Source organism: Durio zibethinus, chromosome 3 (genome assembly GCF_047325235.1).
Source record: "Durio zibethinus cultivar Kanyao isolate XHJ-2024 chromosome 3, ASM4732523v1, whole genome shotgun sequence".
Lineage (NCBI taxonomy): Eukaryota > Viridiplantae > Streptophyta > Magnoliopsida > Malvales > Malvaceae > Durio > Durio zibethinus.
In genome coordinates this window covers 2,700,283-2,717,445 of record NC_143164.1, presented here as the reverse complement: position 1 = coordinate 2,717,445, position 17,163 = coordinate 2,700,283, and the positions used below count along the sequence as shown (strand labels likewise).

The 17,163-nt window shown below is 38.0% G+C and overlaps 2 protein-coding genes and 1 pseudogene across 5 annotated transcripts; 2 read left to right on the top strand and 1 right to left on the bottom strand.

Annotated features, from left to right (window-relative positions):
* Positions 1–631: 631 nt before the first annotated feature.
* Positions 632–6,240, top strand: LOC111299103 (protein EARLY STARVATION 1, chloroplastic-like). Of its 3 annotated transcripts, none has more exons than XM_022894122.2 (11): positions 632–1,627; positions 2,018–2,109; positions 2,251–2,444; positions 3,480–3,519; positions 3,719–3,800; positions 3,948–4,025; positions 4,141–4,266; positions 4,594–4,715; positions 5,481–5,520; positions 5,714–5,788; positions 5,937–6,240. In XM_022894122.2, exons 1-11 carry the CDS (start codon positions 1,335–1,337, stop codon positions 6,094–6,096), a joined length of 1,302 nt encoding a protein of 433 aa, XP_022749857.1. In that variant the 5' UTR covers positions 632–1,334; the 3' UTR covers positions 6,097–6,240. The 3 variants fall into 3 exon arrangements, with proteins under 3 accessions (XP_022749857.1, XP_089614162.1, XP_089614161.1); XM_089758035.1 differs by having other exon boundaries at positions 706–1,627; positions 3,441–3,519; XM_089758036.1 differs by lacking the exon at positions 5,481–5,520 and having other exon boundaries at positions 680–1,627; positions 3,441–3,519.
* Positions 6,241–8,056: 1,816 nt separating this feature from the next.
* LOC111289223 (O-fucosyltransferase 16-like) lies at positions 8,057–12,614 on the bottom strand (annotated as a pseudogene). The gene is made up of 8 exons (XR_016335841.1): positions 12,575–12,614; positions 12,337–12,464; positions 11,493–11,768; positions 11,315–11,386; positions 11,132–11,222; positions 10,834–10,908; positions 9,357–9,687; positions 8,057–9,279 (listed from the first exon to the last, which is right to left on the bottom strand). The product of XR_016335841.1 is annotated as an O-fucosyltransferase 16-like (transcript).
* Positions 12,615–15,094: 2,480 nt separating this feature from the next.
* LOC111298774 (epi-neemfruitin B 7-O-acetyltransferse L7AT-like) lies at positions 15,095–17,018 on the top strand. Its single transcript, XM_022893526.2, has one exon. The coding sequence runs from the start codon at positions 15,425–15,427 to the stop codon at positions 16,802–16,804; it is 1,380 nt and encodes a 459-aa protein (XP_022749261.1). The 5' UTR covers positions 15,095–15,424; the 3' UTR covers positions 16,805–17,018.
* The last annotated feature ends 145 nt before the right edge of the window (positions 17,019–17,163 follow it).

Genomic DNA, 17,163 nt, shown 5'->3' with positions numbered 1-17,163 from the left:
AGCGAGTCATTTGAAAGTAATCGCTCGACAAAAGTACAAGGCCACAATCCACAAATAAGATTTGTTTTATATCGCACACAGCATCTAAAATTCATGAAGCGACATCAAGCTTATCCAAACGCACAGTTAATTTGATTTGGTTTCCTCCTCCGTACGCAGGGGGAGGGTGTTTTATTCTTTTCTTACACGTGGCCGGTTTCGTCACCATGAAAGTCGGGCCACGTATAGCATGACAAGCTAGCTGCCAGGTTTTCAGCTTATCCGCAATTTAATCTCATGGTCAACAGGTGCCTTGCCATGTCATCAAATGGTGAGGCGTTGACACGTGGTGACAGCAAGCGGGCGCCGACGTGGCAACCAATTCAAACCCTCTTCCTTGTTTGGATAAGGTGGAGACTGGGGTTGAGAAGGGTTTCGCATTTCAATTTTCAACGAATAGTCATTTCACTTGCTTTTCAAATACGAAAACTCTCGTTTCTGTGTCTGCCAACTACTGGTAGTATCTGCGGCAGAGATTCATTTGCACAAAATCCAGAAATTGTGTTTGGATGAAATTCCTTCTCAGAAAAGACTTTTTAACTTTGACCATGTATCTGTTTTTAAGTGGCTACCCACCCCCCTGCTGCAACCGTGTGAATGCTTTCTTCACATTCCCCCAGCGAAAAATTAAGAAAATATTGACTTTGCACCATGCTTTTCCAAAATATACTCGTACTGTTAAGGACGATATAAATATAACTTTTTTTTTCTTCTATAAATAAAAACGTCCCAGGGCTAAGATCACAAAATCACTAAAGAAAATGACGCTGATGTGAAAACACGTGGCATATGGAGAGAGGCATAAGGGATACAAAAACCTGCAAAGTGGGACCGAGAGTTGCTCACGTGTACGATAAAATCCCGGGATTTGCATTGCGAAGCAGCAGGGCAGAAGAGGAATAGCAAACCGATCAGAGCATCTCACTCTCTCTCTCCACACAATTGCTCGCACGCTCGCTCGCACCTCGCACCCCCCGCATCCTTTCCTCTCCTCATCTAAAATTCTCAAGCCCCTCTTTCTAGTCTGCTCTAAAGTCATCTCCCCGTCAAACGTCCGGCCAACGCAAAGATTCTCCTGAAATTCTCGCCTCCATTCACATTGGCCCCTTCCTCTAATTTATTTTTCCTAAATTCCCCGTTCCCGACTTTTACTTAATTTCTCCCACTTCCTCCGAAATCCTCATATAAAAACGCGCTTCTCATTATCTTTTTTTATTTTCTAAAATTTTCCCATCTTTTCTCTTTTTCTATATCTTCTAGGGTTTTTTTGGGCGTCCATGGCATTATCTTAATCTATGGCTGCGAGTTCCAGAGGATTGGCGACTCAGCTCGAGTTCAAGCACCTCAAGCTCCATGTCTCCCATGGACTGACACCGAGTAAAAGAAAGAGATTGTACTTTCAACGTGGTCGACTCATTATGTTGAGTCGAATTAGTTGCTGCTGCTCCGACCCCGTTGTCCCGATCCGGAGCGCCACCGCTTCGGGCAAGAGCAATGAGAAGTCGGAGGACTGGCGGTTCGACTCCAAAAAAAGCCCTCATAGGGTCCGAGTCCAGGCCTCTCCTGCAATGCCGTTTGCTTCGGCTCAGTACGCCACACTTTAATTCTTCTGCACTTTTTTTTTTATCAATCTATCCAGGAATTTGTACGCATATCGTATATTTATACTCATATTGTTCCTTAATGTGAATAATGATATTCTGAATTTATTAATTATACATATTTTTAAATAAACTACAGGATACGTAACTTTCGCTAATTTGGGTATTTCATTGTGGGAATAGGATGTTGGAAGTTTTTGACTTCAGGCTCTTAAATTAATTTGTTTGTTCCTTTTTATTGTGAATTTTCACTTCTGATAGCCTATTACCAGTCGTAGGTTCTTTTTTTGGTTGAATTTTGATGCAAGAACTTAAAAGGTTGTGTTCACTACCAAAGCTTGTAAAGTAATGTTGATTTTATGTTATTATTTTTACAGATCTCGATTTCCTTCTAAACAAGAAAAGTTCTACCCTCGGTGCACCCCCCGAAATTCTGGTCCTCAGTCTCGCGATACTCCCCCAAAAAGAGGTAACACGTAGTGCTCAGTAAACTGCAGGATTTTATTATGAAATTCTTGCCGTGCTTGTATATGGCTTTAGGTTTTGTACTGGCATTTAGATTACCATGCCTAATAAATGATAGGTTTGTTTGCTTATTTCTTCATTGTAGACACTGGTATTGCAAATGAGAAGGACTGGGGCATTAGCTTGTTAAATGAGAATGTTAATGAGTCTGGCACAAATGAAGATGGCAGTAGCTGGTATCGAGAAAGTGGGGAGGACCTTGGTGAAAATGGATACCGGTGTAGATGGACAAGGATGGGTGGTCAATCCCATGATGGTTCCTCAGAATGGAAGGAAACGGTATAAAATCATTTTATTTTAAGTCATTTTATTATTATAAGAAGAACATGGGCTTGTGACTGTAGATTAAAGCAATTAGGTACTGTGTTTCCCACCAAAATTGAGTGGAAAATATGACATGCCCATATTAAACATTTAAAGCTTGTCAAAAAAAAAAAAAAAAAAAGTAAGAAACCCTTCAAATCAAGCATTTGAAGAGAACTCATTCTTCAGAGAAACATCTTTCTGTTTTGGCCGGTACTTGGAAGAGATTTCTAAGAGTCCGTCGTTTGCTAAGATTTCTAAAGCACTCAAAGCTCTGCATCTTGATGAGAAATTTGTTATTTGACCAGCCTTCTTGCAGATTATTATCTATGTGTAACATCTATTTCTGTATCCAAATTGATCAATATATTCAGTGGCATTATTTAATTATATATTTGTTATTAGGGGAGGGATCAAGTTACACAAAAAAAGTTTTACACCATTTTACACCTTTTTTTAACCAGTGATTTCAATAGATTCAAGGGATAAGATAAACAAGTAAAAAAAAGAAAAAAGTGGTTTAATTGAAATCAATGGTTAGAAAAAGGTGTAATACTAAAAAGTTTTACACTGGTGTAACTTGATCCCTCGCCTTGTCGTTATTATGATATAGAAGAAATAACTCAAATTCAGTTAGACATATTCTTTAGTGCTTTGCAACAAGGATAGATTGATCGGTTAACTTTTGTATCACCTCTCTTTGTTTTTCTTTATTTTGGAAGTGGGGTGCCTAGGTGTTGGGATAGTGAATCATCCTTTCTCTGAGGCTATGTATTAAGGGTAGTATATTTGAGAGATATAAGCACCTAACAGGGTTTATTGACGTCAAATGTTATTTCTATCAAGGAAGAAAGGATGATTCACTTGAAGATTTTGAGAATGGCATCTCAAAACTACCATGGAACTGTAATGGTTTTTTTTAAATTCTGATCCTAAACATTGTTTTTATAACCTCATTAAGTATCATCCCAGGTGGATGCATTTAATTGGATTTATTGCTCTCCTTTACAGTGGTGGGAGAAAAGTGACTGGAGTGGATACAAAGAGCTAGGTAATTTTACTTACCTTTTTATCGCTTTATTCTATACAACTATTTGGGTAATTTCAAATGGTTTATCCTTGCTTAAGTGACTAAAATCATCTGAGCATGGATTTGCCCATTTGTTTTGTTTCAAATCCTTGTAAAATATTGGTCTACAGACTACAGGTTAGTAATTTGCCTAACTTTTAGAAGAGGTTGTATCTCATAGGTGTTGAGAAATCTGGAAGAAATGCTGAAGGAGATTCATGGTGGGAAACATGGCAAGAAGTCCTTCATCAAGATGAATGGAGGTCTTTATTTCCACATCATTCACCTTTATCAGGAAACACTTAACTTCAAATCCACGAATTATCATGTAGTGACAAATAGGATGTTTCCATTTAACATGCATGCAATTTTTCATCAATACAATCATTATGACATCTTTAAAACTGCAGTAATTTAGCAAGGATAGAGAGGAGTGCTCAGAAGCAAGCAAAATCTGGCACTGAAGATGCTGGTTGGTATGAGAAATGGTGAGTTATACTTCAATGGATGATATTCATGATATTATATTTCATACGCTTTATGTGTGCGGCTGAGCAATGGCAAAATATCTAGGGTATTTTAGTGATAAACTTATTTTGGTAGGTGGGAAAAGTATGATGCCAAAGGCTGGACAGAAAAAGGGGCACACAAGTATGGTAGACTGAATGAACAGTCATGGTGGGAGAAGTGGGGAGAGCATTATGATGGAAGTGGATCTGTTCTCAAATGGTAATTTCAATTAGCCTTGTACTACTAGATTTTGTGTTATTATTAGTAGTTTGAATTCTTGATTTTTTGCAACAATTTACTATCTTCAGATGGTAATATGACACAAAACCATATCGTGCCTTGTTTTATCTTGAAAGGAAAGACTGAGATATGTTAGATTAATGGAAATTTCAACAGCATTTCTTTTGATCTTCTTTATAAGAACGCTTTAACTGATATTGAGATTATAAAGTTTTCTTCTCTTTATTTTTTCCTATTTGGTTAGACCTTCCCACCTCAAGCACTTTCCTATAGTTATATTAAAATTTATTTTTTGATAATATGCAGGACAGATAAATGGGCTGAGACTGAATTGGGAACTAAATGGGGAGATAAGTGGGAAGAGAAGTTTTTTGCTGGCATTGGAGCACGGCAAGGGGAGACATGGCATGTATCTCCGAGTGGTGATCGTATGTATAGTTATTTCAACATTCTATCTGCATGTGATGCATAATTCGATTGTTTTCCAAATTTAACTTGTTCATAAAATTCTTTTGGTCGTATTAATCTCCTATTTGGCAGCTTAAGTTCATGTTTTTTATTTTGTTGAAACTTTGGATAAGTAACTGTATTTGATTATTCTTTTTGGCTGATACCTTGGTGCAAGTTTGTTTCAAAACTCTTTGCTCTTAGTATGAACGCCATAGGAGTAGGGCAGAAAACCTATGGAAGATCTTAAGTCAGTTTGCACAATGGAATATTGTTGAACAGCTGTCCAAGCATCTGAAAAACATGGAAATGGATCAGTGCTTAATTTGTTGTGCCAAGGAACTTTTGGGAAGAAAATTTAGTCTTCCAATGTAACCTATGATCATCTACAGATGAAGAGACCTGAAATTTAACAACTAAGGTGTCCTTTTGTCTTAGTGGGAAGTACAGGCTGGTTGGTTGAATATTGTTCCCTTTTGTGGCATAGACAATGAAATTTATCACTCTTATGACAGGCCAGGCTTCATTGGTTGTCATCATCATTCACAAGAAAAGATTTATAGCTGTATGAAGGTTTTTTTTTTTTTTTTTTGTTGTTATTGTTGTGACTCTAGGTATAGAAGTGACCTATAGGATGTTTTGCCTAAACGTCCGTTGTAGAGTTCAATTTTTGAGATGTTTGCATTTAAAGTTGCTCGTCCAGTTTATTTTAATTTTTTGTTACTAAGTTTTGCTTGGTCTAATAGGTTGGTCAAGAACATGGGGTGAGGAGCATTTCGGCAATGGGTATGGAACAGTTTTTCAAACCCTTCCACAAATTCTTGTTATATTAGCTAGAATTTCCATTTTGTTTTTACTGCACATTTTCTTATGCTGAATGCATTCTGATTAAAAATTGGACCGTGCTTTTTATTTATCATGTCTTTCTCTCTGGTGCATTGTATACGGTAGAGACTAATTCCCTTTGCCTCGTAAACAGAAAAGTTCACAAATATGGGAAGAGCACAACTAGTGAAAGCTGGGATATAGTTGTTGATGAGGAGACTTATTATGAGTAAGAACATGTGCTTATCGCTTAGTTAAAACAGTTGTAAATGCTTTTTGGTTTTGTAAATGTGAGAAGAAAAGTACTTGTTAAGATTATAGAAGATCGGAGTAAATTTGCAACAGAAAACTGACACAGTTTTTCACTTTTGTTGAAGGGCTGAACCTCATTATGGGTGGGCAGATGTCGTGGGCGACTCAAGCCAGTTACTAAGCATCCAACCTCGGGCGAGGCCGCCTGGTGTCTACCCAAACCTTGATTTTGGGTCCTCACCACCTCAAGATGATGAACAACCTGACATGCTGCCTCCCTCTTGACAATGAGGAGTTGTTTTTTTAACCCCCTCCCTTTTGCTTTAGGTGGTTTAAATTAATTAATCTCAATCATTTTGGTTGAAACTTGTAACGGAACATTTTGGATTACTGCTGTTCCATTTATTCATTCTTTCAATTGTCAGCGCATCCCACGTTTGGCGATTCTGCTGAGGTAATTCCAAAAATGCCTGGGTAGGTATGATTTAGATTCGAAAGGTAATTATCTTAGGATCGTTGTTTCGTTTATTCTGTTTAGGGTTTTAATTATTATTTAAGCATGAAAAGCAAAATTATGTCAGATCTCGGTAGAAAAACATAGTTGGGTGACATATGTGAGTCAAGGTGCAATGTGCATCCCTCACAAATATTTGGGTTTGCTAGGATTTGACTGTGACTCTGACATTTTGTTAAATTAATCTACAGGGTCAAGCGTAGGCCTCAAGTACTTTACCAGATCATGTAATAGACCAAAATAAGTGTCAGAAAAGTTGATTCGGACCATCTGACCAGGCTTTAATCGGTCCGTATTGTCGTCCAATTAAATTGTCTAGATGGCGAGACTGGGATTTTGAAGAGCTTACGGGCGCCCATATTGGGCCCAAAAATAATACATGTCTGTCGGTCTATATGGGCATCAAATATTTGGATTGTACATTTCCATGGGCCTTTCTTGGAGCATACTAGTAAAAGTTGGTTCAAATCATTGGCCTTTGTTCTAAGGTTGCCCAACCTTACCCCTTACTGGGTCAATGTTGGCCCAATTTTTGGTTACTTTGTGTCAAAGTAAGACCCAATATTGGGCTTATGGCTCCTACTTAGGGAGTGAAAATTGGGTTCAATCTTATCAGGCCTCATTTAAGGTTCGATCCAATCTTTAGCCTTAAGTAGTAATATTGGGCTTATGGCTCCTACTTAGGGAGTGAAAATTGGGTTCAATCTTATCAGGCCTCATTTAAGGTTCGATCCAATCTTTAGCCTTAAGTAGTTGGGCCCGGCTTTGGTTTTTATCACAACTCTTGCCCAACCTTAGCTTCGGGGGGCAAAGTGGGGCTTAACTAGGGCTTCTCTAGGTCAAGGTGGTCAATTTGGGCCTTTTTGGACTGTACAGGCCTTAAGTGGAGCCATAATCAGTCAATGTTTGGTCAAAAGCAGGGCCTTAGTGGATGTACATAGGCTCAATTTGGGCCTACTCTTGGGCTTCATCTGGTCTAAGTGTAGCGGAAATTTAGTTGTACGGGCTATTAGTTGGGCCTAAACTTGGGCCACAATTAGTCAATGTTTGGTCCAAAGCTGGCTCTTAGTGATAAACATGAACTCAATTTGGGCCGATTATTAGGCTTCACTTGTTCAAAGTCCAATTTTTCTTTACGCTTAAATTGGGCCTAAACTTGGGCCAAAAAGTCAAATGTTTGGTCAAAAGCTGGGTTTTAATGAATCTACATGAGTTCAATTTGGGCCTACACTTGGGCTTTACAGGGTTAAAGTTGGCTTAACTTTTTTGTTTGGTCAAATGTTGGGCTTAATAATGAGCTCAATTTGGGCCTACTTTTGGGCTTCACCTGGTCAAACTTAGTCCCAACTTTTTTTCTAAGAGCCTATGTTGTGCCTAAACTGTGACCAAACTTCATCCTATTTTTGGGCCGAGAGCTTTTTGGGTTGACAGGCATGAACAGACCAAACTGCAAATCCCCTTAGATCACCCATTGGGCAAGGAGGTTTTTTGAGTAGACGGGCCCGTAGAGCTCACACTGCCAAATTAGGAGCCCAACTTCCAATTATTTATTATTATTATTATTTTCCATTAATGGACGAGCCTTGCCCCTCGGACGAGCCAATTAATCAGCCGAATGCTAATTTCAGTCCATATCATCGATAAGAAAAAAATTGGCCTTAAGGAGCTAACTCGGGCCTGATATTGGCCCAAACCATTCTTCCAACTAAATGAAAAGTGCCGAAGTTAATCTTAAAACAATAAGTTATCTTTATACATTTTTAATAATAGTAAAATATTTGATATTAATAATATAATGGAAATTTTGTATGATAAATTAATTATATAATACATTTTTTTAATAATAAATTATAATTCAGGAAAAAAAATGGTTACCAACCAATAATTAAGCAGCAGTTCACGCATTCGGGGCTTCCCCTCACGCAAGAAGCATCATCGGAATTTGGTTTCGAGCCGCCGCCAATCTTTCTTGTATCAGTTGGCTTATATATTATAATAGATACTTGAGACAACTAGGATGAAATTTACATCAGTTTTGCTCAACTAAGTAATGGACTTGGAGCAGTAAATGGATGATCTACGTAAGATCAAAAGACCCCAAAACCGGAAAAAGAGAAAAGGAAAAACAAAATCACTAGAACCATAGCTTTATTTCACCCTTTTGTTGTTTTCCCCTAACTTGGCAATTGGATTGAGGCTCAAGATCAATCTCTTCTTAGCAACCCAAAATCAGTAGTAATTGAGGTCAGTTCTGGTGAACCTTTGGCCATAATTCATGTTTTGGAACCTTGTTCTGCGCCAACATCTGAACACGAATAAGTTCCATGTTTGACTCCCCGTCCACCATATGCCCCATTATAAGTTGAATGCTCCTGAAAATTTGAAACTCAAGCAAAAAACAACTGTTGAGACTTTCAGGGGTTTGATAGAGAGGATGACATCTTGCATTATCATCAACAAAACTATGAATTTCAAGAACGTATTTGTCAGGTTTATCAAACTCATTCTATTCAGTCTGAGAGCATCTCTTCCAACTCAGGTTCATCAGAGATGACTGCATCATAATCCAAACCTGTCACTTCATACAGACCCTTCTCTTGAGGTTCATCCTGATCCTCATCATAATCCACATATCAAGCCATCATCATCATCATCATCATCATCATCATCATTTACCATATCTTTTATTGATAAATCATCCAATTTCCCATGTTTTTGTGTCTTGAATCTGCCCTCGCCTTTTCCTTAGCTTCTGAATCTTCACATATACAGGTGGATGGGTTCTCATGAAACTCACCCCTGCCTGGCCTCACCTCATTTGCATCCCCCATAAAGCCTCTCTGTAAGGTATTAACTCTAGAGCAAATGCTTCCCTTGTCATGTTGCTTCTGCTCAAGAACAACCGAATAGATTTTTAGCATTTAGATGAATAGTAGGTTTGTCCAAAATATGTCCTGCAATAACACAATGGAAAATGTTAGCCAGCACTTATAATTACAGAATGGAAGGATGGAAAGGTGGACTTTTGTACCTTCTTCCAGCTAATATTCTAACCATGTTACCATTGTTGTTGGTGACAAACACATAACTCTCATCACAAACAATAAAGTCAAGTGCAGCCATTTGAGAAGAGAATGAAGGAAATGGCTGCAATTCTTCCTTTGTGGCAACGGTATCTCTTGATTAGAAGTTTGGGAAGAGTACTTTTAGGATTCTCAATGTTTAATCCTCTCCATACACTTCACCAGACGCCACATAGATATGAATATTGCTGCCATATCCTAGAGCTCTCAGCATCGGACCAACTTCCTCTGGGCCAAGTGGGCATTTTCCTTGCCTCCATTGCTTATCAGGATTGTTTTCTGCAAACCGATAAAGAGATGCATTACAGCATATGCATTAGATCTGGGGTTGGGAGCTGAATGATGGGAGTCAAATTAATACAAAATGGAGAATTAAAAGTACTGCAGTTTCTGTTCTCACAATATGGCAGTGACTTAAGAATTTTCTATGCATCTCTTTTAAACTCTCCTGTTCTTTATAAAATCTTCAAACAACTGTACTTGAACCTTCTATAATGTTTCCATATCATGGAAATGGACAGAGCTGTATGCGCATTCACATATTTTTTTCTTTCCCTTGGTGTGAGGAGGCTGATATTTATAAACTGAAAAATGATGTTGGGTGATCATAAAAGTGAAAATTTACTTTCCAAATTCCACATTCTATGCCTGTTAAAAATGAGAATTAGGGTGTAGAAAATTATTAGGGTATGACACTAGGGCCTTACATATAAAGTTTTCCACTTCTTTTGTTTGGCACCTAATTCGTTCCTTTCCTTTTCACCTCCACCATAATCACACCCTGTGTAAGAAAGCATATCAGTCTCAAACCTCTAAGAAAAAAGTATGGCCACATTAATAATCTCATACCTGTCTTTTATTATTGAATAGAAAAGCTATTAATTGGACTAATGACGCATTGATTCACTGCTGCATATGCACATATCTATCATGATGAAGTTGGTAAAAGAAACCTCAAACTAGGGTTCTGAAAGACAAATAGCTTTAACTATGGGTAGATAATTAAAGTTTCCATCAGCTCAAATCAGCAGAAAGCTGCCATTTGCATGTTACAGTTTTTTTATTGAATCTTAGCTCATTAAATTATTCTGTTTATACAGTATATGTTTGCCAATTGGGGCATCATTCAAGCAAACACTTCATTATACAATTTCATTCCATATTTACATGCTCACTTACAATTATGAATAAAATAGTATAAAACTCCACAGCGACCGATCAAGAAAATAATGAAGAGCATGTATTCTTGAGTTTAGCCATTGCAAACTATATAAATATTTAGCACTAGAAACATAAATCGTACTCACAGGCTTGCAGCTTCTTGTACTAATTATGATATCAAACACAAAATCAGGCTGGAAAATACTATAAAACATCATTCCAGGAGATAAAAGAACTGAAATGGGAAATAGCTATCACGATTACCCCGGTTCTTTGTTGATTCAAGCCCCCGCTTGTGATGATAGCGAGGACCGAGGGGATGCGTAACAGCTTCAGCTTCTGCAATACAATCAATACATTAATGCCTTTTGACTGCATTAGGTATCTCAGCAATTTCATAATTGTCTGAAGCAGGTTAAAAACCCTAAATCATCTCAATTTTTTCATCATCACTAGATTTGAGGTTTCTCAAACCCATTTTCATGAAACCTAAAGTTTCAACATAGAAACGCACAAATAATTAATCAAACAGGAGAATAAATAAATAAATGATTATACGCACTCACAAATTTGGCGCTGGCATTACAGCATCCATAAAAGATTTTAGTATTCCTCGAACTCCATACGTCAAAACCTAAATTTCCTCCGCTACTCTGTTTCTCGTAAACAATATCCATGGTTAGGATCCAATGAAACCTAAACAAAACCCAACGCATAATCACTCTAAAATTATAAAGAATAATACAGGTAAAGAGGGAACCCTAACGGTAATAAAGAAAACTGAATTGGTAATTGGATCCTCAACGAGTGCGTTAACCTACACGAAGGGAAAAAAGATTTAAGTTATGCGTAAACCAAATCACACATAAATTTTGACGCAAATTGGGGGAAAATGGAGAAAGCGAGATGGAGAGAGGCAATACAGAGGACTGATGGTGGCGAATGTGAAAGCGATCGGATTCGTTAGGAGAAGATGCAAGAAAGGAAATTATAGCGAAGAGGATTAGAAGAGAACCGATGATGGCGGATACTATCTTAACAAAGGATCGGAGGCGGTGGTGGTAAGGGGTTGCGCTGCTGTGGAAAGGCCATAACACCGTCAGTGGTGACGGCGCATTCCAATCTCTTTCCGAGCAAAAACTTAAAAGTATAGAGAGGGAGAGGGAGAAGGAGAGAGAGAACTGATTGATCTCTCTCCACTATAACTCCGACATTGCTCGAAAGATAATGGGTAGAGAGAGTCGGAGGAGTGAAAACATGAGCACAAACCCTAAAAGTGAGATTATATGATGGAACAAATAATAGCGTCGGGCTGATGAGGGGTTGGTTTTTTTTTTTTTTTTTCCCTATTCGCTACTAATAAATGCCTAATATCACGTGTCTTCCCTCATTGTTGGTGAGAAAAATCTTTAGATAAAGTCGAAGAAAGGGAAATTCATGAAAATCTATCGGGCTTATTTTTGCTCAAGTTGAAGAATGGAGAAATTCAAAAAGCTGTCCAATATACTCAGACGTTTGGGCTGGGCTAACATCAAATTGAAGGAAAGCGAATTCCTTTCTATTAAGGATTTTTTATTAGAAATAAGAAAAACCAATCGCAATGTTCCTCTCTCACTCATAAGACGTCCGTCACTAAACAATCAAAGGTGGTTTGACTGGTTTCCAAAGCATGATGGAATGAAAGCAATTGAGAAATCCTGCGGCTAGATAGATAGAAGAGTAGTAGTAGCATTCGATAGTCTGCTTATATTATCCTCTACAAGCTACTCCACACTCTTCTGGTGGAACCCAACTGCACTTTTCACTTTCAAACCAACAAACCCTAATCGCCGGGAACTCCCGCACCACATAACTCACCACTTTTTTCTTCTGCTTTTCGTCACACTTGTTAATGTCTGCACTATAAAGATAAAATAATCAAACTCTGTTTATTTATTTATTGTTTGGTGAAAGGAAAAGTGAATAGAATAGAATAGAATAGAAAAAAAGCTGCCACGGAGCTGACTCTTCCTTTGTAGTGCAAAGTTCTTCGTCAGTCCTGTCATCGTGTAAGCGTAAACTATTTCTTCCCTCAGTTCGCTTCCCAAGAAAGATTAAAAGCAAGAGAAGGTTGGGTTTTAGAATGAAGCTTACGATTCTTCCATCTCCTAATGGCACTCTGGTATCTCTCTCTCTCTCTCTCTCTCTCTCTCTCATGTGTTTTTCTTGGCTGGATGTTTTATTCAAGTAGTTTTTAATTGTCCTTTCTTAAAAAGAAAAATCAGCAGCCTAAAACCAGTAGAGATCATATTGGAGTATGTGAAATATGTGCAGCCGGGGTTCAAGGAATTGTTCGTTAACCCCCCCCCCCCCCCCCACCAACAGGTTTCATTTTTCTGTTTCCCTATTTGCTCTGGATGCTGATTCCTTGGGTTCTAAAATTGAATGTTATTTTTTTCAGGTTGTTGAGGCAATGCGGCAAACGGTTACAGATATGATTGAAACCCTGCGCCTCCAATTTTTTGCGGTGACAGTCACCACCTTTAGTATATTATGCTTTTCAGTCTGATTTTGATTATGGTTTTTTAGTGGTATTGAACTCTACTCTTATCAGTTTAGACAATCATTGGGATCTCTTTGGTTTTCCTTTAGGTTGCTGAAAAACTTGCACAACTCTTGTACAGTGTTATGATGACTGGATATATATCTTCAGGAATGCACGATACGGATTGGAATTGCAACAAAGCTTAGAGCAGGCTGCTCTTCCTGAGGGGCAAGAAAAGAAGGTAAGTCTTTGTTTCCCCTTTTGCTTCTTAACCAAGACGGTAACTGTTATCTGGAGAAAACCTTGCGAGGCTGCGGCTATTGCTTTGCCACTAACCCAAGCCCAATAGGTAATGGCTCTCACAGCTGCTCTATAGTGGTGTACTCTGGAACCATGGATAATGCAGCCTGTTATGATAGGGCGAATTCTCACATTGATACACATGAGAAAGGAAACAGAATTAGACAGTGACATATTTCGTTTTGATGATATAACTGCTTGTCATTGGTGTCTAAACGGAACTTACCACGGGAATTAATATCCTTGTCTTTAAGTAGTTGAATCCTATCATGTTATCTGTTCTGTTTTTTTCTTTTTTACTTCCTTGACCTAGAGAGTTTTTTTTTCCAGTTTGATGCTAGTGTAAGTTAAATCTGAGGGCCACTAGACGTTATAGCTTTGTCTAAATCAGCAATGCAAGACTTCATTTTTGTACTTCTTGTTAATTTGGTGTTAAAATTAATGCAACACGAATTTGCTCTGATGCAGATAAATTATGCTTATTCGTTGTTCGCTTAGTATTTGTGTCTTTTTCTAGATATCTTCTTTTACTATGCAAAACAATAACATGCTTAGTATTTTATCAAAAGCCTTGAGAATATCACGTGACTTCTTTGTGCTGCTGCTCAAAAAAGATTAGATGCCAAGTATATACAACAAAACATGTGTAAGACTACTTAACCCTAGTAACAAGTGGCTGTTTGTCTCATTAAGAACTAAAAGGTTTATATTTTCCGGGTTCTAATCCTTGTTGATGTCTGTACTGTTTTTCTTGTTTGCTGCAGGATAACCAGAGCCAAATAAACAATAACTTTGAGCCAAACAAGAGCAACAGAAGCATAATGAAGCATTTAATTCATAAAGGTCGAGACTTTTATAATAGCAAAATTATAATATACTACTCTATAAAAACTGACTGATTCCAAAAAAAAAAAAAAATACTGACAGATTAACTACACTAACCAATATTCCAATTTTCTTGGAACTAGAGTGAAATAATTAATAATATTTTCTTCCCGTTTTAAGAGCACAAACTTGCTTTCTTGTGGACTCAGAGATGTATAATCAATGAAGAAAATAAGCACTGTGTTGTGAGGTTTGCATTCTATCACACGTTCCAAGAAAAGCATTATAAGGATATGGATGTGGGCATTCACAAACATGATCCGACAGAGCCTCATCTAAGTCAAGTTCTTATGCAATTGCAGTTGCAGATGTAGTTGCATACAGGCGCACTCAGCTGATCGAAATCCCCGGGATTTGGTCTGGTCGGCCTTGAGTCAAGATTTGGCCCAACTGACCGCAAAAAACTGAGTAACAAGATGGTCCATAACCAGGGCCCGAAAACTTCTCAACCGAGCCCAAATCTGGCAAATGCATTTTTAAAATAAAAAGATTTAGTTGATTTTTTTTTATTTTTCTTATCATATTGTTGGTACAATAAAATTTTCTTTTTATTCTGAGTATTCTCATTCCTATTATTATTATTATTGTGTGGATGACTTTGATGCCGCTGTTGTTTTTTATAGATATTATAATTATTGTTATTATCGTTGTTGTAATTGTCAGTTAAGGAAGTTTTACTGACAAAGTCAAAGTAAGTTGTCGTATTAGAAAGAGGGAGGATGACCAGGATTGAGGAGCAAATAAATCAGATAGAGCCAATCTGGAGGTAGATGAAAACAATATTTTTCATTTTGATGTGATAATATATATGTTGGATGTGTCCGGCGTTATTGTTTTATTTGCAGATTGCAGGCTATGCCTTTATCCTTCATTGTTTTACCAATGAAAATCATAAACAACCGATTTCAAAAACAGACAGATAAAAGCATGTTATATTTCTAATCTTGTACGTAGGTGTCCCCAAAAACCTCTATAGAATACTATTAGAAAGCCAGAAAAAACAAAGAAATTGGAGGTTTAAATCATGACTGAGGCGAGCATCAAACCCACTTCTCCGACACAGATACAGAGATAAGTTCGTGTTAAAACCTTACATGGTTACGTACTTCTAACAGTGGCAGGCTTTCTATCTTCCTGTCTGAGAAAATGGTTATGGAGGTCGAAACAGTTTCCAGAGAATTTATCAAACCCACTTCTCCGACACCCCATCATCTTAGAACTCACAGCCTTTCCTTCTTGGATCAGTACGCTCCTTCAATTTATGTTCCCATGGTCTTCTTCTACATGAACCAAGAAACGAGCATTCCCCTTACTGATATTATTGCCTCCAACCACAAGAGGTCACAACGGCTAAAGCAATCTCTATCAGAAACCTTAACTCTCTTTTATCCATTCGCTGGAAGGATCAAAGACAGCCTTTCCATTGATTGTAACGATAAGGGAGCTTACTATGTAGAGGCTAGAGTTAACCGTCCTCTTAATGACCTTCTGAACCTCCCTGATCCATCTTTTATCCCAGAACTCCTTCCTGCTGAGGCTGGTTGGACTGAAACAGGAGGAGGTTGTGTAGCCATGATACAAGTTACCACCTTTGCATGCGGTAGCATTGTTATTGGCACATTTCTTTCGCATATGATCGTCGATGGACCTGCAGCTTCAACGTTTCTCAGAAGTTGGGCTGCAGTGACTAGCAAATCTGGTGAAGAAGCTGTATGTCCAAAATTTGATGCCTCTTTGGTATACCCAAAGAGTGAGACATATCCCAAGGAGGCAACCAATTTAGCTCTGTTTAGCCCATTTTTCAAAAAAGGAATTTGTTCGTCGAGGAGAATCATTTTTGATGCCTCAGCAATAGCTTCACTGAAGACCAAAACAGCAAGTGCAAGTGTACCAGATCCAACACGAGTCGAGACCGTGTCAGCCCTCCTCAGCAAGTGTATCATGGCTACTTTCAAAGCAAAATCCGATGTCCAGAAGCCAACTCTTATAAACCACGCAGTGAATCTTCGTCAAAGGGCAGTGCCGCCAGTCCCAAAACATACAATGGGAAATTTCTTATGCATGGCGGCTGCATTATTGACAGGTAAAGAAACGGAGTTGGGTGACTTGGTTTGCCATCTAAGGAAAGCGATACGAAAAGCTGATGGTGATTTTGTTAAGAGCCTACAAGGAGAGGGAGGACTGCTTAAATATTGCAAGTACATAGAGGAAATGGGTAAGGCATCGTCTGGTGCAGCTGGTCAGGTTGATTTTATTGGGTTTAGTAGTTGGTGCAACTTCGGTCTTTATGAGATAGATTTTGGCTGGGGAAAGCCTACGTGGGTTACAAGCAGTGCCTCCAACAAATCGGAAACTATGTTCCCGAATATGATTATTCTCATGGATACAAAAATGGGAGATGGAGTTGAAGCGTGGGTGTTCTTGGATGAGCACGACATGATTATGCTAGAGCAGAACGAAGAGCTCCTTGCATTTGTCTTCCTGGAACAGAGTCCAGTGAAAAGTGGGTTATGCTGTTTGAAATGATTTATAAACGAACCAGCCAATAAGGAATTCCCTAGCGGAATATGATCTTACATAAAGTTAAGATTAGAGCATCAGCTCATAAATAAAATACTTAATATTAAAGATGACTGAGACAAACAAAATCTGATCAGTATACAAATAAAACAAGTTTTTCTTCCCCCCACCCCTCCATTTTTTCCTCATCAGTTGAATGGTATATTATATTATATCAAAAGTTTTTTTTTAATATTATATCAGAAGTTAATTCTAGTATTCATGTTAGCATAAGTTAATTAATTTGTTTGTTAAGTGTCAATCTAATCAACATGCAAAAAATCTCTAATTCTCTTATACAAATTCACGACATCTTTTTATCCAAA

Coding starts and splice junctions, on each gene's coding strand:
- LOC111299103 (XM_089758035.1), top strand. CDS start 1,335: ATGGCTGCGAGTTCCAGAGGATTGGCGACTCAGCTCGAGTTCAAGCAC. Junction 3,520..3,718: donor GAGTGGATACAAAGAGCTAG/GTAATTTTACTT, acceptor TGTATCTCATAG/GTGTTGAGAAATCTGGAAGA. Junction 3,801..3,947: donor CTTCATCAAGATGAATGGAG/GTCTTTATTTCC, acceptor TTAAAACTGCAG/TAATTTAGCAAGGATAGAGA.
- LOC111298774 (XM_022893526.2), top strand. CDS start 15,425: ATGGTTATGGAGGTCGAAACAGTTTCCAGAGAATTTATCAAACCCACT.